Source organism: Camelina sativa, chromosome 6 (assembly GCF_030686135.1).
Source record: "Camelina sativa cultivar CO46 ecotype springtype chromosome 6, ASM3068613v1".
NCBI lineage: Eukaryota > Viridiplantae > Streptophyta > Magnoliopsida > Brassicales > Brassicaceae > Camelina > Camelina sativa.
The window spans coordinates 7,246,048-7,270,890 of NC_141885.1; the positions used below are offsets into that span (position 1 = coordinate 7,246,048).

Here is a 24,843-nt window from a genome sequence, read left to right on the forward strand (position 1 = left end):
AATGTTTTAATAACAAAATTTCAAAAAAGGAAAACTGAACTTAACATATATTTAGAATTCAATTTTAACACAAAACCGCAATAATCCTTGAAATATTTGTACTTAGACCTACTTTCTTTCAATCTTATTGCACTTAGACCTACTTCTAGCTATTGGTATACTTTTGTCAAGTTTTTTTTACATTTTAACCCTCACTTTTTCTTACTCTTACAATCTTCAATCTAACTGAACTATTAACTGAACTACTAACTAACCAAATCACTGTAGCTAACCCGTTTCACTGTAGTTACTCAATTTTTTTTGTTTTTTACTCCAAAATTCTAAACCTGATAAAAGTAAAAATTTAAAATCAACCAAAATTCCCAAATTTCTCAACCCCCAATTTCCGAAACCCTAGATCCCCAAATGCTCAAGCCCTAAATCCCCAAATACTCAATTCTCAATCTCTAATTTCCCAAATCCTCAATCCCTAATTCCCCAAATTCTCAATCTCTAACCCCAACATTCATCCCTTTTTGTCGGAACCCCTTCACTCCCATGCGAATGGTAGATAACCGTCGCATTTCTTGATTCTTCAAACCCTCTTCAAGCGCTTGCGCTGGTACATCCGGGAATAAATCCGCCGACTGTGATGACCTTCTCCCACACCGTCTGTTCGCTACGGATCGTTACCCCGATGCTAGGCTTAATGTTTACTCCCAGCCAGATATCCTCACCGCCATATACAAGGTTCTTAAAGGCACTCCGGAATTTGAGAGGATTCTTGGGTCTAGTTTGGGGTCTCTTTTTAGGCTTCAGATTATTGAGTCCCCTATATCCTGTAAGTTACTCCACTCTCTCCTTTGTAGACAGGTTCTATCCAAAAAAAAATATGAAATGTGGACTGTTTTTGGTGGATACCCCATGAGATTTTCCTTGATAGAGTTTGGAGGTGTTACTGGTTTACCTTGTGGCGAATTTCCTGAAGACTACGACCCCGAAGATGACCCTACTCCTAATGCTGATGGTGAATGTTACTGGGACAAGTTGATTGGGGAAGATCGAAAGACAACTTTAGCTGATGTCCACAATATTTTTGCAAACCCTGCCATCACTGATCAAGATCGGAAGCTTTGTCTTGCTCTTCTTCTCATTGTTGATGGTGTACTGATTGCCTCCAGCCAAACCCATAGACCGACGTGGAACTATGTTGAGATGCTTGAAGACATTGATTCCTTCCTAGCATTCCCTTGGGGTAGAGAATCTTTTCTGAAGACTATTTCCACAATGAGACCTGATTTGAAATCCCAACCAAAACCAGTCGCTAAAAGAGCTAGACGTCAGGCCAATGTTCCTAAACCGGTGGATCCATTACAGAGTTTCACTGAGAAGCTGCAACAAAAGACTTTTCGTTTGCATGGATTCCCTCTAGCCCTTCAACTGCTCGCATACCGTAACATCAATGGCTTACTTGATAAGATACAAGGGGCTGGTCATCCACGTACATTTTTGGAATGGGATTCAATTGGCCTTCCAAAGAACAATCTACCGCTAACTGATGTATTATCTGTAGAGAATTATTCAGGCATAAGTTCTTTATTCATTTTGCTTTTTTCACCATATCCACATGGATACAATTTAAAATTTTATTTTGTATCCACAATCGCAGTTATCAGTAACCCCTTATCTTGATGTTGTTCCACCGGAACCCGGTTGGGGAGAGTGGGACGATGAAGTTAAAGATAAAAGGATTGCACATTTGTAGTCTAAAATTGAACAAGGGCACATTTTCACAAAGAAGGAGTGGCCTGGTGGCGATTGTTCTTTGCCATTGATATCTTTCTCTAAGTGTCGCCTTCTTCTCCACCAAACCGAATTCAGCCACCACCGAATCTTCCAATTCAACTAAACTCGCCGACGCCGTCAAAGGAACTACACGCGACAAAAGCTTGTTATTCACTTCAAACCCCTAAACGCCATCCCTCGAGCAACTCCAAAGGCCGGAAATCACGACACAGTAAGAAGGGAAATTATCCTACATTACGTTTCATAAAACCCGATTACTCACCCATCCACAAATAACAAGTTACATAAATCGGAAAAACCCTATCCACATGAATGCCAAACACATACCTGCGCAGCCATGTCTCCCAAAACCCTACAACAGCTTCACGTTTCTCATCAACAACCTATCTCATTTTATTGTAACTCATAAAACATCCAACCTGTCGCCCAAAAAGGGAACTGAAACTACTATTATTTTCAGCCATCAGATCTAAACTAACAGTTACGATCGGACAGTCCCAATAACAAACCGAAATACAGCTTAGTTTCGATTGTTTACTGCATAAGTTGGATGAACACATTAAGTCTCGGGGCAGTTTGGAGAAGAGAAATTGACACCTAAACTAATAACTTGACAAAAGTATAGCAATAATTAAAAATAGGTTTAAATGCAATAAGATTGAAAGAAAATAGATCTAAGTGCAAATGATCCATAATCTTTATCCAAGAAAGGGGTTTAAAGAAACGAAAGTAAAATTAGTAATATAAAAAAAAAAAGTAAAGGCTACTTATGATTACATTAATATTCATGTTATATATAAAAAAAAAAGGAATTGAATGAATAAAAACAAAAAACACGTGCTAGTGCTTCTCCTCCTCCTCCGCATCACCGGATTTTCCTCTTCCTCCCCCGTGAAAACTGCAATTATTTTCCTATCTTCCAGATTCCCCCCCCCCCCCCCCCTAACCCTAAATTCTCTCTCTCCACTTCCCTCTTTCACTTTTCTGTAATAATTAAAAAAAAAAACAAATCCTCCATTGATATCTTCTTCTTCTTCTTTTACTCGATAAAATCTTTCAATTCCAAATTTTTATATTCTCTCTCTCCGGGTCGGTGAGTCAACCCAAATCTAGATCAAATTTTGAATTTTTGATTTTTTTTTTTTTTTATTATCGGCTTCTCACGAAAACGTTTTTTTTTTTTTTTTTTTTTTTTTATCTTATCTTAGCTTTGTTCTGCATCTGTAGTAATCGAATTCAAAACAGAGCAAAGTTTGTAATTTTCCTAGAAAAGTTCGTTTTTTTTCGATATCTTGGTTCGTATAAAGAAAAGGGTAGCTCTCAGAATCTTTGAATTCGTTGAAAGGTTTGTCATTTTTTTTCTTCTGGATATAATGGGGGCGGTGACGTCATCAATGGCGGCGAAGTTTGCGTTCTTCCCGCCAAATCCGCCGTCGTACGGCGTAGAGGTGGTGGGAGGAGAGCTGAAGCTGGTTGGTGTAGAGAACGTGAAGGAGAGCGTTGAAGTATTGAAGCTGAAGACGAAGAGAGGGAATCAGGTGGTTGCGGCGTATATTAAGAATCCTACAGCTTCACTTACGCTTCTGTATTCTCATGGTAACGCAGCCGATCTTGGTCAGATGTTTGAGCTTTTCTCTGAGCTCAGCCTTCATCTTCGTGTCAACTTAATTGGGTAAATTAGTTACTCTTCTTGCTTGGAATTTGGTTGGTTCAGACATTTTGAAGATGTTTTTAAGGATTAAGACAAGTTGTTTTGTTTTGTCGGTTTGAAAAATAATGAATATTGATTTGTTTTTTTTTTTTTTTTACTGTGTTATATGAATAAGGTATGATTATTCGGGTTATGGGAGGTCTTCAGGGAAGGTATGATCCATTGTGTTTGATTATAATCTATCAAATTTCTCGAAAATGATGTATTACGTATATAATGTTTACTCTGGTGTTGTGTTTTTCCCAACAGCCTAGTGAACAGAACACGTATTGCGATATAGAAGCAGTATATAGATGTTTGGAAGAGAAATATGGTGTGAAGGAACAAGATGTTATCTTATATGGACAATCTGTAGGAAGCGGTCCGACATTAGAATTGGCTTCTCGTTTGCCAAACCTACGAGCTGTTGTTCTTCATAGTGCTATTGCATCTGGTCTTAGAGTCATGTACCCTGTCAAACGAACTTACTGGTTTGACATTTACAAGGCAATATTACATTTCTCCTTATCCGCTTATTTTTTTCTTTTTTCTTGATTCTTGATATTACTGCTGTTCTAATATGTTTTTGTGAATTGCAGAATATTGAGAAGATATCTTTTGTCAAATGTCCGGTTTTGGTAATTCACGTGCGTATCATCTCGTGTCCATTTCGGTTTTTTTAGTTTCCTTTCAAAGTCAGTTTCATTGTTCATCCGAGGCTTCCGGTTGTGTGTGCAGGGAACAACAGATGATGTTGTTAATTGGTCTCATGGGAAGCAATTGTTTGATCTGTGTAAAGAAAAATATGAACCGCTTTGGATCAAAGGAGGAAACCACTGTGACTTAGAGCTATACCCGCAATACATAAAACATTTAAGGAAATTTGTGTCCGCAATTGAGAAATCACCTCATCTTAGAAACGGACCTGCGCCACAAACAGAGAAGGCGAGGAGCAGTACTGATATTAGAGAACCTGCAAGACCGAGCACAGATCAAAGAGAGAAGTCAAGAACAAGCATGGATCAAAGAGAGATGCCGAAGTTGAGTACAGATAAAGCGAGGGCTAGCGTTGATAAGAGAGAAAGAACGAGAAAAAGCGTTGATGGGTCTCAGAAACCGAGTAATTCCACGGAACTGCAGCTACAACCTGAGAAAGGGAGAAATAGCATTGACAGGTAAACACACAGTTACTCAGATTTATTATGATTTGATAATATGATGATGATGATGATGGTGGTTATGATGTTTGATCACTTGATGACAGGTTTGGGGAGATGATAAGATCAGTAGGATTTTGCAACATAGACTGTTTCAAGCCTACAACAACAGCCAAGTGAGGTGAAAGAAGAAACATGAACACACATAGAGACACTCACTCACACATGGATTTAAAACATCTAATTAAAATTGTTTGATGGTTTGTTATCTCTTTCCCACTTACTTCCTCTTGTGTTTTGAAATTTAACAAGTCCTGCTGGATTTCAAAAGCTTGATTTTGGTTATCATGAACTATGAAACAACAAATCAGAATATGCTACGCGTATTTACTTGACACTTAATGTATGAGAAATTTACAATGCTGACTCGTGTAGACACCATAAAGATCGCCTTCGTGCCAAGGAGCACCAACTGTAGCAATTGGGTAATATGAAGCAATCAAATCAGAGCCATGAAAAAATAAAAATATGTATTTCATTACATTTTATACAGAGTTTCTATAAACAACACTCAAGGTGGTATCTATCAAGAAGCAAGGAAAAAGTCCTTTTAGAACACTCAACAACAATGGTAAAAACATATAGAGAAGAGAAGTCTCGTCTTCTTCATTATTCGATCTCACATAGAAGAAAAAACGAATGTTTTCTTTTTCTTCCTTCATCCAGAAACACGATATTACACAACTTTCTCGGCCAAGATTTACTCACGAGGTGCGTTCTTCTTGAATAACGCATAAGCATCACTGTAAATGGCGATTGCATTGGACAATACAGCAAGAACGATCATGAAAATGGCTAAGGTCGTGTCCCTGTTTGTTGCTTTGCTATGACGATCCCTGCAACAACAACATAAAAATCAAAATAAATTACCAAAAAAACAAACCTGCTTAATGATAGATAACAATCAACTTACTTTAGAATAATAGAAGCTGGGAAGATGAAGCCGAGACAAACGGCTGCAGTTGCTCCAGTGAATTGGAAAGCATCCCAAATGCTTGGGATGAAGTTTGCACCCAAGAAGATTACAGAAATGAGACCGGCAGTGAGGCAACCGAACCTCACATTTGAGGAAGTTAATGAACGAGCAGAAGGGAACAAGAGCCCGTCAATGTTAATCCGCAGAGGGTAGAAAACAATTGGGAATACAAGCATCAGATGAAGCGCATAGCTAACTCGAACAGCATCATTAAGGACCGAGCCAAAAGGGATTCCAAGATCGGTGTCAAAGTTTGCAAGGACGTCATCAAGAGTATCATCGCCAAACAAGAGGAACCCAAAAATACTTGTCATTATGTAAACAGATGAGCAGAGCATAAGTGCTGATCTGACAACAGGTCTTATCTGAGTAGGGTCTTCGAGCTCGTTCTGTATGCTGTGAACTGCAACAAATCAAGCAAAACCAATAACACATGAGTTTTTTTTTTGTTTTTCATCAAAGCTATGCTTTCAAAATAACAACTCAGATACATACTATTGTAATGGCAAATAAAAGCTGTGACAAGAACGGGCACAACTGTGAAAAGATTCCAAAAAGATGTTAAGTCAGTAACATCTGGTAGCAATCTTGGCATTGCCACGCCACCACTGATCAACTTCATAATCGAAATTCCCGCTGTGATGATGAGAAACACAACCGCCAGAGCTACCGATAAGGCAGATGTAAATTTCAAAGAATCTGCAAAGAAAAAGCATAATTACACATCAGGACTAAAGATACAAAGTAACACAGTCCCCATCCCATTCTAGGAACTCAAAAACACTAACCAATTCGCTTGAAGCAAGCCAATGGAGCAAACACACCAAGAGTTGTAATAAGAAGAACAGCAGCTCTTCCGTTCCACCAATGGTGACCGAACCATCCTTCAAGAACACCGAAATGGTGGGTTCCATCTTCTGTCTTTCCAGCCAACACATCACCTTCAAACACACAAAAGAAAAAAAAAAGATTCAACAACCACAGTAGTAGCAACAACAAATGATCAGAATCTAGAAAAAAACAAGGAGATGATTTTACAATACCAATGATGATCATGTAGACAATCAAAACACCGATGTTGTTAACTAAAACAGCGACTTGAAGCAAAATCCTTCCAGGATTACCAAAAGAACCACCCATCAAACCACCATAAGATCGATTCTTGCCAGCTTTACTAAACCTAAGCAAGAACTCAATGGAGGCATCAGTCAAGAAAGCCATAACAACAATCATAATGATTCCAAGTACAAGCCCAAGTATCTTCATCGTAGCAGGCAAAGCCATGATACCAGCACCAATTACAGTTGTAGCGAGATTAAAAACCGCTCCACTAAACGAAGCTCCATTGAATTCATCATAAGCAACTTCGTCTCCTTGAGACTTTGGTAATAACGGAGCAACGATTTCATCAGATGAAGAACCGTTCCTCTGTGGAACCGGAGTTACATCTTCAATCGTCATCTTCTTCTATTCCACAAGCTGTAGGTTTGATTCAACAAGAATGAAATCAAAAAGTCGTAAAATTGATACAAACCCAGTTGAAGTTGAGCAAAACTGGTTCGACCCAGAAAATGGAATCTGATTATTAAGCAGTCAAGATTGAAATTAGACGAATTTGACTTTTGTTTATTGGGATAAAGATATGAACTTTGATTGATAAACTTACAGGATTAGGGAATCAAAAAGACCTAATTTTGATTCGAAACCCAGTTGGAGAGATCAGACACCAAAGTAGAAGAAGAAATTAGGGAAAAGTTTTAGCAAAAGAGAAATTAGATTAGAGAGAAGGATTGATTTGTCTCCTGAAGAAGAGCTTTTGAGGAGAAAGAGATTTGGGGGATGATGGGAAATTATAGGCCACACGAATTTGGTTTTGCTGACGATGCAAATGATGATTCTTCTGTACGAAACTCTGTTTAATCTTTTTTTTTTTTTTTTTTTGTTAAAAAAGAAGAGTTTTTGTTTGTTATTGGATAATGAGAAACGTGTTTAGCCGGAAGAGGTGAATTAAAATATTGTCAAATTTACTGTATTATTATTATTGTGCTGCTGACGATTTATTTGACCCTTAGGTGGTGCTGATTAGATTTGGGTGAGAATCGACGCAGTGTTTTCAGGATGCACTGAATTCGTATGCTTGAAATTATCTAAAATGAAGAGAAGTACAATATGGTGTTAAAAAATAGAAAGACACTGTATTTTTTCTGTTTGCTGTCAAAAAAAAATATAATAATAATAAAAAATAGAGAGAGAGGACGGTTAATGACTTAATATATATAAATTTTTGATGTGAGCTTGCCATTTCAAGATGTTTAAGAGTTCTTTCTACAAGTTTAGGAAGAAGTATTATGTGATCGTTAATGTACATGTGTTTTCTGCAACAACGATACATAGACTAGAAATTAACTGTTTTTGCTTGTGGTTTTATCTCGCAGGTTTGGAAAGCTCTAGCCGAAAACGTTTACAAATCAAGATACTCCATGGACTTACTTAAAACAATCTCTGAAACATTGCTAAATCGACTAGATAGCTCGTTACTTTTTTCAAGCCACGGTATACACGGTTTGGCGTGAAAGAAATGGAAGAAGGCATGCAGGAACTCTAAACCCAGCTCCTCTTTTAATAAAATGGATTGATAAACAGGTTCGGAGCTGCCTATTATCGATACAAGGCATGGGTGATAGACGCTCTACCACAAGGACATCCTCCGTTGGTTCAAGAGCTTATTTTTAAATTCATAGTTTTTCAATCTCTTTTCAGCTAAATGTTGCATTAGTTGTACAAATGATATTTTTTCTTTGAATCTAATTTATCATTATATTCAAAAAAAAATGTACATGATGAGGTGCAAAGACAAAATTCATAAATCATGTTTTGTTTAAATGTGTTCATCTAATTCAGTTAATGCTACCGTACAAGATCTGTTAAGTGGAATAGACATGTATGGTCTGTGTCAAAATTTGTTTCAAATGATGGAGACAATTATTTGTGTAGATTTTACAGTTTATTTAAAAAGTTGTAATCAAAAATTAGTATAAAATATTATTAGAGAATTCTGATATTATTATTGTTCATGAAGCTGAGAAATTCAATGTAGCCGACGATTGGTTTACCTAAAGTGTTTGAATGACATGGTCACGTATCCGCTAAACTATTGACGAATAAAACGTATGTAGTGAGTTTTGTCCAAAAGAAAGAAAAAAATGTATGTAGTGAGATTTTTTTTTTTTTTTTTTGTAAAACGAATATTTTAAGTTTTTAACTAAGGCCGCACAAGCAAAACTTGAGACCGGCTCTACTAGTATTCCTTGTTTTCTGAAAAAAAAATAACTAAGATGACTAATTTTTGTATGGGACTACAAACATAAGCGAAGAAGCTTTTCGTATTCGTAGTTGGAGGCTCTCATGATCTCATGATCTAGACTATTATTCTAAACATAACATCACTAGACATTAGATTGGAGGCTCTCATGATCTCATCTAGACTATTAATCTAAACATAACATCATTAGACATTAGATAAAGTATATCATCGTGACATTAACATACTGCATGGAAAACACATAAACAAGATGTGTCTGTACATATATATACAAAGTGGCTAACCTTCTTAGTGTCCTTGGACTCTTTCGCATCGTTACGGTGGTTACCTAATTTTGAAATATTTAATATTCCCTGATTTTCATTAGTTTCGCCGAATGTTTGGCTTAACATATTAGATACATGTAATAGATATTTCTTATGTAGATGTTCGTTTTTCGAAGTGCTCAATTGTTTGAGCATCTAATATGATCCTTAAAATTAAACAAAAAAAGTAAAAAATTTAACCTTAGTTTTCAAAGTTTGGAAACTTTTTTGGTAATATAGTTACCAATGTCAGATTGACTTTAGTAGCTCTATTAACTAAAGACATCTTACCATTTTAGTCTGAATTTGATACATATATACATATATATATCGATAATGAAGACATTCTAAATTTAGGTCTATACATTTTTTTAGGTTAGCGATTTTGACGATTTCTAGCTTTGTCTAAAAATTCTTACCAGTTAAACTATTAACACATAGTGAGTTTGATTTTTTTTTCCTCTTCAGTTCACTTCACATTCATCTTTATCACTCGGAACAATTAGAATTTTAGAAGCAATCAAACGACAACTTAATTCATTATTTTATTTCAAAATAATTTGTGGACGAAAGATTGGTAGGACTAATTCCTAATCAGTTATGGCCTCGCACCTCTGATTATAATCACTAAATATTACCAAATTTTGTCTCTAAGTGGCAATCAAAAGCGTCAAATCTTAATCAATATGCATTAAAATTATGTAAAGTATTAATTCGATTAATCATCATGCGTCATATCCTTATGCCCATTATTTAACTGCATACCCAGTCAGATATATAGAGACAGTAAGGCGAAGCAGAGCCATGTATTATTATATTAAGAAAGTATTAATGTTTACGTCGTCTCGAGTTACATCATGTATTCATAGTTCGTACTTCGTAACAACATATATACTTGAACGGGTTTCCACGTCCAGAATTTAAGATGTAAATTCGACTATTCACAAGTATTTATTAACAAAAGATTCTCAAATTTAGTTGTATTTTTATTTTCATGAAATGGTTAATTCATAACATCTAGAGCAAAATAAATTCTTCTCGTTGTAAACAAGTAAAGCTTCACAAATTACATGTACCAGGGAAATAACCGTGCTATGCCGTGGGGCTTTTTTAGAGTTTTTTTGTTTAGGTTGTTTGATTGTGTTATAACTTATAACCACTCTACTTCCATGTTTATGAGATTAGTTAATTATTGAAAGCATAAATGACAAAAATGATTTTTCTCGCTTCCACAAAATTAAAGAATGTAGTTATAATCCCGTGCAGTTGTCATTGGAAAATATATATATAACTTAAAATTGTTCTAAGATAAATCAAGCTATATTAGTCAACTTAACAAACTAAAGTTTACAGAATCAGAAACTTTTCAATAAAGAAAAGAATGTTGGAACAAATTCAGAAAGATTGAAGTTTGTTTTACATTTGCTGTTTCTTAAATAATGTTAAGGTTACAAAAGCACCAGTGAAGTTGCAAAAACAACCAAAATAATAAGAACACCATCCCAAACCACTGTCTTATAAATGAATCAACATTATTGGCAAAAATAGTGGGGAAAAAGAGAAGAACGAGGGCAAAGCGTAGAATGTTAGAACGAATATCATCATCAGCTGTCCCAAAGTTTCATACGAGACTGAGGCAACATCCAATTCACCGTACCGAAACCCACTTCCTCAATAAAAAAAAACTGAAACAAGTTAAAATCAAACTATTAACTAATCTATTATCTATGAGTCAAATTTCATGGTGGCGTTCAAAGCTAATGCAATATCTGTGACTATGTTTGCTTGACTAACGACTTTTGTTTGGGCAAAAATATTCGATTTGTTTATACACTAAGAAAAACAAGAAAGAGCGTTGAATTGTTGTTTTTGTTAATTAAGGTATCGAGCTCAAATACAAAAGTCAAAGCACAACAAATCAAATTTAGGAACCCTAGCTGTACTTTAGGATTGAGTCGTGTGACTTGTGCTTTAAGTCTCTTATTTTGCTTTCGATTTTGTCCCTATTGTGTAGAGGTAGCTCTCTTTTTATAGAGAAATCTCTTAAACCCTAATCTTCATGGGATTTGGATCGGAATAACCGTCTCTTGTTGAGATAAGGTCGTTCTGAATATTCTCTTCACCAGATTGAGTCAAATATCTTCTTGATATTGTCGTAACAAATCAGAGTTGGTCTCGGCTTCTGTTTTCTCACTCAGTAAATTTGTAATTTCCAACAGATTATCTTGAACTAGCAACTCCTTATACTCCTTTGGTGACGGTAACAAAACAAAAGCAACTTCCTCTTCCTTAGAAACAAAAGACATCCTTTCTCGTTGGTGACTTGGCATGACAGTAGATGCTCCATCATTTGGTATAAAAGTCCTCCTTGGAATATGTTTTGAACCAATCGTTTTCTCAAAATAGACTCCAATTATGCCCAATTCTCAATGGGGTGTTCTCCATTTCTCCTCCTTTTTATCACCAACTGATCCCACCAAGCATAATCACATAATTTAGTGACTGAAAATCTTACCTTCTTCATTTCGCAATAGTTTTGACAACTACAAAGCGAATCAATCTTTTCCTCCCACTTTCGATATGCATTTGGATCACTTTTCCCTTGAAAAGATGGAATCTTCAACTTATTACCTACAATGTTGTCATCAATTTGATCCATGCCATATCTATGTTATGTCCTCCTATGTCTTCTTCTTGACGATTGCGTAGGTTGGTCTACTTCTCTTCTACTAGACAAATTTCATGGTTAAATTTGTTGCGCTAGTGTTTGCACTTCACTGATCCTCTCATTGATATCATTCATCTCAATCCTCATCAAAAGTTGCATTGCTCTCATTATTGCTTGAACTTGTAGATTTTGAATCTCATGTCTTCTTCTTTGATCTCATGTTCTAGACGAGCTTTGGATTATTATTTTTTTGCTTTTTTCTTTTTTTGGCTTGTTTTTTTTTCTTTTTTCTTGTTTTTTTTTTGTTTTTTTTTAATAAACTGAATAGAAAAATTAAATAGTTGAAGATGGAAAGATAGAAGATGAAAGAAAGAAGATGAAAATATAGAATATGAAAAGAAAGAAAATGAAAAGAGAGAAGATGAAAGGTTAGAAGATGATAGAATACCAAACTCAAGGATGTGCTATGACACCACTTGATATGATTCTCCCAAGGAATCGGCACCTTCGAGTTGGTAGAAAGAGACACATTGATTCTAAAGAGAATGAAGCCTCAAGAATAAGGATGGTGAAACGAATGGTCGCACAAGAATTTCGGAAAGACTCTTGATATACCGGTTTGATCTCTCAGCCTCACACCAAAAAATCGGATCTCTCAACATCGCACCAAGGAGATCGGTTTTGTTGACTGTTAGAATCACACCAAACAGTCGATTTTAATTGTTGGAATCACACCAAGCAATCAACTTTGTTCACAAAGAACAGAAGAGAATCACTTTCAAAGAAACTTGGTAACAAAGTCAAGTATTAACTATTCTTGAAACTAAAAGACAATAAAGATAGATGTTTGAATGAAGACCCAATTCTTAGTGTTTCTCTTCACAAGGTGAAGAGAATCACTCTATTTTCGTCACTCCTCTTTGACCACAAAATAAAGTGATTATTTTGGGGTTTCTTGGACTTGAATTATGTTCAAAGTAGGCTGGAATTTATAGACATCATCCACAATATAATTTCTCATGCTCTCTTAGGCCAAAAGCTCTTGTATTAACCCATTTAGTGCATTCCTTGATCTTCTCTCTCTTTGAGTCCTTGATCCAATTTGCTGATGAGAAACAACATGGGCTGTATAATTTCTTCACATTGGGCTTAGTAGAAACACTTCTGGTTGCCATACATAATTCTGGAAGCTCCTAAACCATTTGGACATAACACTCTTCAAATGAAGAACTAGATTGACCTCCTTTGGAAAAATGGGCGTAATCTTGTAGTTTGTTGGCCAAATCTTGTGTTCTTTGGTTTTTTGGAAACATAAGAGATCCATTGACATCTTTCAACTGATTTCGTATCGAAATTGATGCTAATTTGGTCTGTGTAACACGATCTTTGGCTCAGACGCGAAACTGGGAATGAGACAGATCCACTGACTTCAAATATCCATATCTTTCAAGTATAAACTGCTTTTAATGTGCTTCCAAATCTCAATGGTTCTAGGATGGATTAAGATTTCATAAAAGTTTAGTTTGTAGCTTGAATCCTTCTGAATTGGTCGGAATCCTCTGTTGAATGCTCGTAGGTCTAAATCGCGTAGCCATGAGTTCATCTAATTTGTAAAATGAATAACTCCTTCATCTGGACTCTGATTGGACTGATTCCACCTCGAGATAAGCTCTAGATGAGATAAAAATGTATTCCAAAAATTCGTTTGGTTGGAAGAATTGATCTTCAACTTCGTTCGTGTTGAACAAGACTCAATGATCTTCTGGGATGGTCTCATGATCATATCAAATTGAGTACACATTGATCCCACATTGGCTCTAAAATGAAAATTTTGTCATAGCCAATTCAGTGGATGAATTTCATATTGTTTGTAAATTGACAATTTTTTCATAGCCAAATCATTGATGTCATGCCCGTGACATGATCCAGGTTTGTCACCCAATTAAAGTGTCATTCCAACGAGTTCAACTTTCAAGAGTTTTACTGCAAATTTATTGCTAGCAATTGTTTTTCTGTCATCTATAGCATCTAGAGCCCGACCACCATGTGGACACCAGATTTGTTACATTCTTATAGCGACGTGTAACTAAACGGCAAGTGCATCTAGTGTTTCTCCTTTAGGTGATTACCCAAATTTTGTAGCAAGCCTATCGTTCATGTATTAGTGTATCAATGGCCTCAATACTATATACGATGAACAACGTCGTAAGACATGTTTACCTTGTATCTTGACAAGATTCAGATCGAATGATATGATTTTATTGTCTTGTAACATGATTTATACATTACATGTTCATGACATGAGTTCTATGTTTTAGTAGAGAACGTCTTGAAGATTTGTGCATCAAGTGTCTCACGATAAGATTCTTGTTAACGAGTGTTTCGTTTTCAAGTTGTTGCATATAGTGATTCATCACATAAATTTTGCTAGTGTATGCTTCTTCAATGGGTTAGTAGTGACTATCATATTGAAAAATGCTTCTTCGATGGGTAAGCATCCATAATCGTTTTAAGTCTGTCGATTCATTACCTTTTGTTTCCTCGTGGGTAAGCATTTTTCTACTAGTTTTGTCATCAGCTCATGTCTAACAAGTTGACAAAGTATACTCTCATGATGGATAATGAGTTACGAAAAATTTACTTCTTTATTAAAAGACTCTATCTAGAAAAATTAACTTTTTTTGATTTTTTTCTAAAACTATATTTAATGGCATTACATGTAATAATCTCCAACTTTATACCTATATAGTGAAAAATGCTTCCTTAAAGTTTCGACGGAATTCAAATATTTATAATAATTTAAACATTCTATAAAAATTTAAATATTTATAATCTCTTAAACTTTTTTAAAAAACCTAAATATATTATATTATGTTTACTTTTTAAAAGTTTAAATATGCTCAAATATAGAACCAAATTAAACTGTTAAATTTGGATACCTGATAAATCAAGCTTCGTACTCATTTGTACTCAAAACATATTAGTCATATGGAAAATACTTAGGTTCACTCCTAGGGTGAACCTTCTTATTCACTTCTTCCTTTTCAACCAATCAGAATCTTCTATACATTATCTTATTTTAAAAAATAAATCAAAATTAAATTAAAAAGCAAAACAGATTAAGGAAACAAATTCTGTATATTTTTTTTAAGGAAAGTTAAATATTGGCTTGGTTTAGATTTTACAATTAGAATGAAATGATGTATCGGTTTCGGTTTACAAATAAGGTGATTAGGGTTTAGATTTTACAATTCAAACAAAATTATATGTTGGTTTGGGTTTACAAATGAAATTGTTAGGGTTTAGATTTTACAGTTAAAACGAGATTATATGTCGGTTTGGGTTTACAAATGAAGTGGTTAGGGTTTAGATTTTACAATTAAAACAAAATTATATGTCGGTTTAGGTTTACAAAAAAGATGGTTAGGGTTTAGATTTTACAATTAGAACGAAATTATATGTTGATTTTGGTTTACGAATGAGATGCTTAGGATTTAGATTTTACAATTAGAAAAAAATTATATGTTGGTTTGGGTTTACAAATGAGATGGTTAAAGTTTAGATTTTACAATTTTAATAAAATTATATATCGGTTAGAGTTTATAAATAAGCGGTTTAAGTTTTTAATTTTATAATAATATACAGATTATGTTTCTTTATTTTATAAGGAGGTGAATGAATAGGTTCTTAAATTTATTATAACATGTCAGATTCTCATTGGCTAAAATAAGGAGAAGTGAACAAAAGGGTTCACTTTAGGAGTGAACCCAAGAATTGTTCTTAGTCATATTTATAGTGATTATGAACTATATTCCAAAAAATTAAGTCGATGTGGGATATACAGTACACACTTTCTGTAAATTAGTTTACAATTTTACAATATATATAATTTATGCGTTTTTATTGTTTCCATATATACTAATCATAATTAATTACTATAATTTCGTTAAAGAAATATTAAAAAATCTAAACTATGTGATGATTTGTTTTTGTTTAATTGTATTAAGTTGATTTTTTGTTTCCGTAAATATCTCACAATATAAAAGCAAATCAAATAAGTTTACATATATATACAATATCGTATTTAATCTATTGATTATTTTGGAAGCAACAAAGTCATAATTCATAAGTATTAAAAATTTCTTATTATTATTAATATTCGTAATAATTATAGGGATTAAGTATGGTAGTAGTTAATATTTGATATTACTAAAGCAATTAAATACTCAGATACCAGTTTTCTTATTTATAGGGATTATACCTCTGTTTGGCGAAATGAATAACTATTATTGAACCAAAGAACATACATGATTCGAATATTATAAACCTGGAGTACAAACAGATCCGCGAATTTTATTTCTTCTATTTTCGGGTTAAAGAGGATCCGCATCCCGACCCGGTCGTAATTAAGTGGTCGAGCAAGAGGTATAATGGTTATTTAGATAAATCGTAACTATAGGTTAATTTAATTAAATTAAGTGATTCTCTAATCATTTTTAATGAAAAACATACCAAAACAAAGTCATGGTCCAATTTGAGTCTAGTGAGTACTTCTGTTTTAATAGTATAAATATATATATATATATATATTATATATAAAGTTTCTATAAGATTGAAATATCACAATTTATCCATAAATTAATTTGCAATTTATCATTATTACATAAAAGCTGTTATAGTCCAAAGATAGCTGATCCCATCGATCATACCGTCATATTCAAAGCAAAATATGTTATAGTGCATGTATATTTGAGTATAATTACGTTGTCAAGTTTACACTTGAAAAAAAAATTAAGAAGACTGAGTGAGTCACTCATCCACGCAATTGATTTTTTTTTTTTTTTTTGGACAAACATCCACGCAATTGATGAAAATGTTATTAATCTACTTACGTGTAAAATGGAAAATTATAACTAAAATGATTAAACAGAAATATATTTTTGCTAACCGAGTAAAAATCATATAAATGAAAGAGTTAGGTATTGCAATAAGTTATCTAAAGATTAATTCTTTGGCAAAAAAAAGAGAAAAAACAAGGAAATAAACAGAGTAAGCAAAAAATACTCTTAAGGAATCCAATGGATCACCAGATTACGAAACTTTCTACGATGCCTCCTTGCATGGATAGAATTTAAAATTTCCCGTACTATTGGTTTAAAGATCAAGTTGGGAGAGATTTGGGTGGGGTTATGTAACACATTGTTCCTCTGTTTCCAAGTCGAATAGATGATTGCCTAGTCGAATAGATGATTGCCTGGGCAACCAACTTGCGTAAAGTGGAGGGTGCAGTGGTAGAATTACCTCTGATCCACGATAGTAGCTCCTCCCATTGGTGAAAAGTAGCGGTACTGAGCCTTAGTCTTGCAAAAGCCATGTTCCATAGGACAGAAGTGTAGCTGCAAGACAATAGAAGGTGGTCTCTGGTCTCTTCCTCTGCAGAGCGTAGACTGCAGAGCGGGTTTGCAGTCATACCCCAGGCTAACAGCCTCGATCTTGTAGGAAGTCTGTCAAGTTGAGCCACCCACATATGGAAGGCGTTTCGCGGCGTTGCACCTTTGAACCAGATCAATGGAGCCCAGTTCTTCTCTTCGCCTTTTTGCCTCAAGTATGGCTAAGTCCTCAATGACGAGAAGCCATCACATGCTACATTGTCGACAGACCAGAAGAAGGAGTCCTGTTGAGACTGGTTGAGCGGTAACCTGACCGTGGTGAGGAATACATGTAGATTCAACGCTTGAGGGGATCTAGGCGCAGGCAGGCTCCAGGAATTCCCAACAATAACTGAAGATACTGATGAAGAGGCATGTATTCTGAGGTCACGAGGACCAGTTTCGCCAAGGTAGTTGATGAGCTGTCCAAGAGGTGACCTTTTGTCCTCCCGGAAACTAGCTTTGGCACCATTACCTAATTTACATTTCAGGAACTTAGCCGCAAGTGGTCTTAAGCGTAGGAGACATCTCCATTGCCATGAATCGCTTGCTGATTCTTTGATAGTCCAGAACCTGAAAGAGAAATCAGTCTCACCACCCTGAAGGTAATGATATTTTTGCCAGGCCACTCAAAGGGATTGTTATGAGTAGACTTTGATCTAGTGATTGGAGTCGTGATTGAAACTAGAACAAGAGATTTAATAGCTAACTTCATTTTAACCCAACTCTCTCCTTGAGAATTAGGTTAATTGTTGGAAGCTTTTTTTCTCATTAGCATAAGAGGGTTCTTATATAGAACCTTACACCGACCTATCTCTCTATTAAAAGTAAATTATATAACACCTTAAATCTAATTAATAAGGAATAATACCATAATTCTAATAATCATATCAAAACCTAATAATCATATCATTACTCCCCTCTTCCACTTGAAGCTTGTCCTCAAGCTTCAGCTTATGGCATGTCCTCCTCTTCAATTGGTTCATCGTCTTGATTAGCACCATCATTGACTACCGTGATCTGAAAAAGGACTCGTTTGCAAACATGCCCGCGGGTGAAGAATTCATCACAATTGAAGCAGAGACCTTTTGCTCGTCGCTCTTCCATTTCTGCGGTGGTCAATTTCTTCAAAAACAGTTGTTGATGAGCCGGTTTATCTTCTGATTGTTGGGGCAACTGAGCTTCCTTGTCTTTTCCACCCTTGGAGCTCTCACGATTTCCTGTCCTAGGGAACAAGACCGAGTTTTGAGCTACTGGTGCCAAATGTCCTCCAAACATCTGTGTCCGCTTGTCATTATCGATCTTGTATTCATTATCTCGAGCATATTCCATAGCTTTAAAAACTATCTCAGGACGGAGATACTCGACTTCCTTTCTTAAACTATCTGTAAGTCCAACGCAAAACTGCCACAGTTGTTGGTCTCCAGTTAGTTTCGTTTGCCTTCCCAAACATTCCTCAAATTGGTTACAATACTCATCAACTGTTCCCGTATGTCGTAGATTACATAACTCTCCAATTGGATTCACGACATCGGCATTTCCAAAATGACTTTTACAAATCCTTTTAAATTCAGCCCAGCCTAGCCTATGGGTGACTAACCTTCTCAAATTGTTGTGCCAGTGATACGCTTTACCAGTCAAGACAAAGGTTGCTTGGCGAACTCGTGCATCATCATTAAAGATACCTTGATCTTCGAAATAATCTTCGCACTTCTGCAGCCACTCGACATCGTTAACCGTTCCGTCATAAGGTGGAAACTCCATTTTGGCTGGTGTTAAGGTGTATTCAACCAAACCACCACCTTCTTCGTTTCTAAGCTTATCCTCTTTCCCTCCTCTCAATCCTTTCTGCACACGGAAATCACCTTGTGAGAAGTCAGAATTAGTTTTCTCCCCAATCTGTCTCACATGCCAATCTCCACCTCCATCTGTTCGCCGGTGACCTCGCTCCTTCTCCTCCTAGCAAAACGGCCATGGTCCACAAGAGTAAGCGTTTTTTTGTTCCTCTCTCATCTGATTGGCTTTTGTCACATATGCTTGCTCACCAAACGCTTGATTTAGTTGTGTTGCAGCAGATTTTGAAGTCTCGTTCAAGGTTATGGCTTTTGCTGTTACCAAAGTTTTATGCATCTCCGTCTGCTCTTGTCGTAACTCTTCTACAAGAGCTTTTGTCTTATCACATTGTTCTTCATGCAAGGCTGCGACCGTCTCTAGTGCCGTTGAAGTTATGTCCAACGCGGCTTGTTGCGTCTCCGTAGTTGTTTTGAGGTTTTCCACTGTTGAACACAAGGGATTCAATATTCTCTTGATGTCGCAGATTTCCCTCTTTATGTCTTCCATCTTTGTGTCCATACTCTCTATCTTTGCAAACAACTTTGCGAGTTCTGCTGCAACGTAATCGTTCTCACCCATTGAATATGTTGGCTCTGATACCAAGTTGTTATGAGCCGACTTTGATCTAGTGATTGGATCCGTGATTGAAACTAGAATAAAAGATTTAAGAGCTAACTTCCTTTTAACCCAACTCTCTCCTTGAGAATTAGGTTAATTGTTGGAAGCTTTTTTTTCTCATTTGCATAAGAGGGTTCTTATATAGAACCTTACACCGACCTATCTCTCTATTAAAAGTAAATTATATAAAACCTTAAATCTAGTTAATAAGGAATAATACCATAATTCTAATAATCATATCAAAACCTAATAATCATATCATGGATCCACTAGAGGAGAATAGCAACCAAATGAGTTTTAAGCTCAGAGCAGTATTCTATTCTATGAATTTCCTGAGACCAAGACCACCTTCTGATTTTGGCAGACAGACTTTAGACCACGATAATTTTACCTTATAATAATTTTCCATATTAAATAGAAATATTACACTGACTTGTTTATTAGTTCATTGTTTAAGCTTTTAAACCTTTACATAACTTTTTACAAATTCTAAAAAGAGTTGACAAAACCCATTACAATATATCTCTAAAGGAAAAAAAGAAACTAGAATTAGAATTTTTCTATAAAAAAATCGTTTTTTTGTGGTCGTGATGTAAAAGACACACTCTGCTTGTGAATAACGAGTCCCAATGATTAGGGATGTTAAATAGGGTTTCTCGTGATGTATAAACCAAAAGTGGAGTCCAGCTTCGAACTTGTCAAATCCTATTCTCGTTTTTAAAAATCTTTTGCAAACTTGACGATCAATAAACTGAATAAGTTTTTTTTTTCTGTAAAAATGGTATCTGATCTCTCCAAATAGATCGTAACCGGGAAAACATAACGCAGTTTATTTGTATATATATATATTCACTCACACTCAAAAATATATACATTCTACATCTCTTAGTTTTTTAAAATATATATTCTACAGTTCTGTACCATATTTGTTCTTTACCGTTATCACTAAACGGATTTTGTTTATTTAATTTATTAAATCTTGCTTTTTTTCCCACAGTAAACATTGTTTATTGATATGTCGGTGTAATAGTTATATGACGTGGCCACAAATGAGACTCACATGCAAGACATGTGTACAAATTTGTCCTCACTCATGGATCATATGAACCGAAACATTCACTCACACTCAAAAAAACCCAATCTTCACATTCTTTTATACTATCATCATCGTCATCTACACCTCGAAAATTCCAAAAAAACAGACCAACAAAAAATGGCAGAGGAGTTTCATCTTCCTATAGTCGAAAACGATCCGATTCCTACCGAAGAAGATTTCGAAGCAAACACTACTTTAATAGACGACGAATACCTCCGTTACCTCCACTACTTGGATTCACAGAGCAGCCATGGGATCAACACGTTTGGTTCTTACGATGAGATCTTTGGTCTAGTTCTCGGCAATTCATCATCTACCACACGGGGATTGAATGCGGCAGAGGAACTTCCGGTGGTGGAGTTTACGGCGGAAGAAATGATGGAGAGAGGTTTAGTAGTTTGCGCCATATGTAGAGAGGAGTTTGCTTCTAATGTGAGACTCTCTGAGCTTCCTTGTCAGCATTATTACCATAAAGACTGTATCTCAAATTGGTTGAGTAATCGGAACACTTGTCCGCTTTGTCGTCATAATGTGGAATTACCTAACGGCGGTTGAGATTGTTTGTACTAATTCAGACCGCACCGTACCATCTCCATTTATTTTTGGTAAAATATAATTATTGTGTTTTTCGGAAAAATCTTTGAAAGGGATGCAACACAATTCTCCGGGGAGGTCACGTATCCAAGTATAAATGTCCCTTCACTGCGGAGTTCTGATGGGATCCTAGTGCATAAGTGGCGGTATGATTGCATCCTGTAAATATCATTGCTATAAACTAAGTTGTGTTTTGTTGAATATGACTGTAGGTTGCTTAACAAGTATAGTCTAGTTTTTGTGAATTAATTCGGAACGTATATGTTATGATTTCTACTCTTTTCAAGATGAATTGGAAAAATAGATTTAGTGAATTCTTTTGTGTTTTGTATTTGGGAAACGAGCTATCCAGGTAAGAGAATTCTCTTAGTGCTTGCTTTAGCTGAGTATATATCTAAGTGACACTCTTTAAATGAGCTCTCTTTGAGTAATTTATCTAGGGATTACCCGAGAAACCGTTTTAAAATTTAAGCTTATAGGTCTGTGTTTTGTAATAGAAAAAGGTGGGCTTAAAACGGACGGCTGTTACACTGGTTTTACACTATGTAACTAATGTTTATTTGTTCAACAAAGTGTCAAAAATTAGATCACAACTCAACCAATAACAAAAATTTGGATAGGGCGGAAGTTTCTGTATACAGTTTGAAGAGATTGGTTGTGTTGGGCTTTTAACTCACTTAGTCACTATTCGATCCAAATGTCCACTTTATTTTATGGTGGGATAGATCAAAGGTCCATTATTGTTTCATGCTTGCTTTTTTAGCTTATGTCGTGGACTCGTAGTCACTAGGTTTACGATCTTTGTATATTTATCCGGATTTATATATATTTAAATAACTTATTAACAAAAATAATATTAATTAGCTCTTTGGCATCAAGGACCGCATTAGCTCTCTTTGGTCTTCAACCACTCTGAGCCTTGGAGATCTTCTCCAATTAATGCTGGTTCTGGCATTCACAAACTCATTGTAAACACATTTTTTGTTGACAAAAAAATTTAACATTTTAACGAAATATTTAGGTGTTTGACCAATACATAAAATAGTATCAAACAAATGGCAACAAAAATTAAATCAATTGTATTTGCTTTCTTTTGGTGTAGGGTTCTGGATGTGCCTCTCCCTAGCCACCCACCCTATATAATTTGGCATTATCCGCCCAAAATCATACTTTAAATGATTCTGCTCCCTTCACATGTTGTATTAAATCCAATTCATTTTGTTTTTGGTTTTGTTTGTATGCAGCTCTAGTAATTATTTCTACGAAGAATTTTGAAGTCGCAAAAACATTTTATCACCCTAACTGGCATTACCAACATTTAAATATCACCAGGATTAAGTAATGACAGGTAATCATTTCAAAAGTTGATTTAAAAATAAAGTTATATTATTGCATGCTTTTTATTTTACCTTTTTTTACTTACATTTAACATCGTTAATTTTTTGTCTTCTGTATATTGAAAAGAAAACTTATTTTATATATTCTCTGTTATCATGAAAATTATATTTTAAAAATACTATGATAAAATGTAATAAATGCAAAAAAAAAAACTTTATTTGATGAAAAAATCAGAGTAGAATTATTTTATATGTTTTGGAATGGTAAATTAAGTTAAGATTTATTAGTTAGAAATATTATCTGATCTCACATCCAGCCTATGCTATAAGAAACTTTACAGTTTCTCTTATATATAATGCGATTTTAGGTGGAACTAATGTGTTACGTATACAAAAATATTAAGGTAAAGAGTATGCAAAATTTTATATTTTTGTTATCATTTAATAACATAACGTGTGAACTTATAAATAACATTTTGAAGGGTCATTAGGGCATCACCTTCGGTGATACCAAAGGAGTATCAAACTAATTAAAAAATAGAAATAAAATAAAATATTGAAGAGAGAGAATGAAGTAGTGTCTCTGCATATCTCTCCGGTGACATTTCAAAACCAGTTTTAGACCTTTCTCATCTAGGTGTCATCATCTCGTAGGTTGGTTTTTAAAAAACAAAATAAAATTTAACTAAATAAAACTTTTGTATTAAAGTACTAATAAACAAAATGTCACAACCCCATTTATATATAGCATCACCGATTAGTACTAGTGTCTAGAAAAATCGTGCGCTATATAAGGGAAAAAAAGAGACATTGTGTTAGGGAGATAAATGCTAGAAAGTGACAAGATGTTCAGATTGTGTCTATTCTTGAGGGGACAATATCTAAGAGCATATATTATCTTTAATTATAACATTGATTTACGTCATATAAACTTAAGATTACGATGTTACTTTCACGTACCTTTCAATCCAACCCAAGCTTTTAGTGTTTTGGATCTTTAGAACTTCAGAGTCCAGATCTTTGGACTAGAAATACGTTAATATCCTCTCTTGTATTGGCTTCATATCAGTTATGATATAATTATCAGCTTTATATTGGTAATTAAGATTAGTTTTTATAATCTATAAACTTGAAATGGACCCTTTATGATTTGATGATATACTACTTTAGTCATACAATGTAGACAAAAGAGTACCTTTTAAGTTTTAACTAGAAGTTGTATTTGATCAAAGATTTTGACTCATCTGATGAATTTTAGATGTAGTAGGATTTATGTGGCTTTGAAGGATATCTTGGTGACTTATTTGAACTTTTATAAATAAATAAATTTATGTGATTTGATATATAAGACGTACTTGTTCTTAAATTTTACAATATTTGGGATAAAAAACAAATTCCAAACTAATAATGAAACCCCAAAAGAATTTTTTGAAACAAGAAAACAGTTGTGTAGGCATTAGCTTTAATGTCTTCTTCTTCCTTTTTTTTTGTCAAACCACTTGCATTCATTTACTTAAAAGAGATAAGGTTCATACAAGCATAATTTAGAAGACAAGATGAAAGGGCATTCCCCAATGCCACAACACAAATGAAATACAATAAAGATAGGATTAATGGGCAATAAGTTCTTGAGAGCTTTGATCCAAGTTTTTGGAAGGAGCTTGGTACATGTGAGATCAAGATTGTCGATAGACTCTTCCATAAATAAATCATTGGATGAGAAATAGTCATAGTCATGAGACATATTGGCGTTAGTGAAGGGGTCAATACTGCAACTTCTCACCGATTTGAGAAGGTCTACACGAGGTAGAAGCTTAACAAGGTTTCGAGCAAGGTTTGGGATGCTCTGTTGCTAGATGATCTTTGGAATAAATGCTGGATGGTATGAAGTGACCTTGAACAGACCAAAGCCATAACCATAACTCGGACGACTTGGAATCATGATTCAATAACCATAGAAATTCAAGCAAAAG

At 34.9% G+C, this 24,843-nt stretch overlaps 5 protein-coding genes and 1 pseudogene across 6 annotated transcripts; 2 read left to right on the forward strand and 4 right to left on the reverse strand.

Moving 5' to 3' along the window:
• The first annotated feature begins 2,589 nt into the window (after positions 1 to 2,589).
• Positions 2,590 to 5,052, forward strand: LOC104790602 (uncharacterized). Its single transcript, XM_087456329.1, has 7 exons — positions 2,590 to 2,878; positions 2,994 to 3,457; positions 3,612 to 3,648; positions 3,746 to 3,982; positions 4,075 to 4,122; positions 4,214 to 4,650; positions 4,740 to 5,052. Exons 2-7 carry the CDS (start codon positions 3,159 to 3,161, stop codon positions 4,810 to 4,812), a joined length of 1,131 nt encoding a protein of 376 aa, XP_087312455.1. The 5' UTR covers positions 2,590 to 2,878; positions 2,994 to 3,158; the 3' UTR covers positions 4,813 to 5,052.
• A 93-nt stretch (positions 5,053 to 5,145) lies between these two features.
• On the reverse strand, positions 5,146 to 7,699 carry LOC104790603 (amino acid transporter AVT6A). 2 transcript variants are annotated; one of them, XM_010516381.3, is made up of 6 exons: positions 7,335 to 7,699; positions 6,712 to 7,147; positions 6,457 to 6,609; positions 6,164 to 6,367; positions 5,606 to 6,071; positions 5,146 to 5,528 (listed from the first exon to the last, which is right to left on the reverse strand). In XM_010516381.3, the coding sequence occupies exons 2-6, from the start codon at positions 7,127 to 7,129 to the stop codon at positions 5,393 to 5,395; spliced, it is 1,377 nt and encodes a 458-aa protein (XP_010514683.2). In that variant the 5' UTR covers positions 7,130 to 7,147; positions 7,335 to 7,699; the 3' UTR covers positions 5,146 to 5,392. The 2 variants fall into 2 exon arrangements, with proteins under 2 accessions (XP_010514683.2, XP_087312454.1); XM_087456328.1 differs by having other exon boundaries at positions 6,712 to 7,246; positions 7,335 to 7,559.
• Positions 7,700 to 17,029: 9,330 nt separating this feature from the next.
• Positions 17,030 to 17,490, reverse strand: LOC109133297 (uncharacterized; annotated as a pseudogene).
• Positions 17,491 to 17,574: 84 nt separating this feature from the next.
• LOC147942371 (uncharacterized) lies at positions 17,575 to 18,107 on the reverse strand. Its single transcript, XM_087456030.1, has 2 exons — positions 18,103 to 18,107; positions 17,575 to 17,965 (listed from the first exon to the last, which is right to left on the reverse strand). Exons 1-2 carry the CDS (start codon positions 18,105 to 18,107, stop codon positions 17,575 to 17,577), a joined length of 396 nt encoding a protein of 131 aa, XP_087312156.1.
• Positions 18,108 to 18,346: 239 nt separating this feature from the next.
• LOC147942372 (uncharacterized) lies at positions 18,347 to 19,804 on the reverse strand. Its single transcript, XM_087456031.1, has 2 exons — positions 19,424 to 19,804; positions 18,347 to 19,351 (listed from the first exon to the last, which is right to left on the reverse strand). Exons 1-2 carry the CDS (start codon positions 19,802 to 19,804, stop codon positions 18,347 to 18,349), a joined length of 1,386 nt encoding a protein of 461 aa, XP_087312157.1.
• Positions 19,805 to 20,950: 1,146 nt separating this feature from the next.
• On the forward strand, positions 20,951 to 21,779 carry LOC104790605 (E3 ubiquitin-protein ligase RDUF1-like). Its single transcript, XM_010516383.3, has one exon. It carries the CDS (start codon positions 21,057 to 21,059, stop codon positions 21,492 to 21,494), a length of 438 nt encoding a protein of 145 aa, XP_010514685.3. The 5' UTR covers positions 20,951 to 21,056; the 3' UTR covers positions 21,495 to 21,779.
• The last annotated feature ends 3,064 nt before the right edge of the window (positions 21,780 to 24,843 follow it).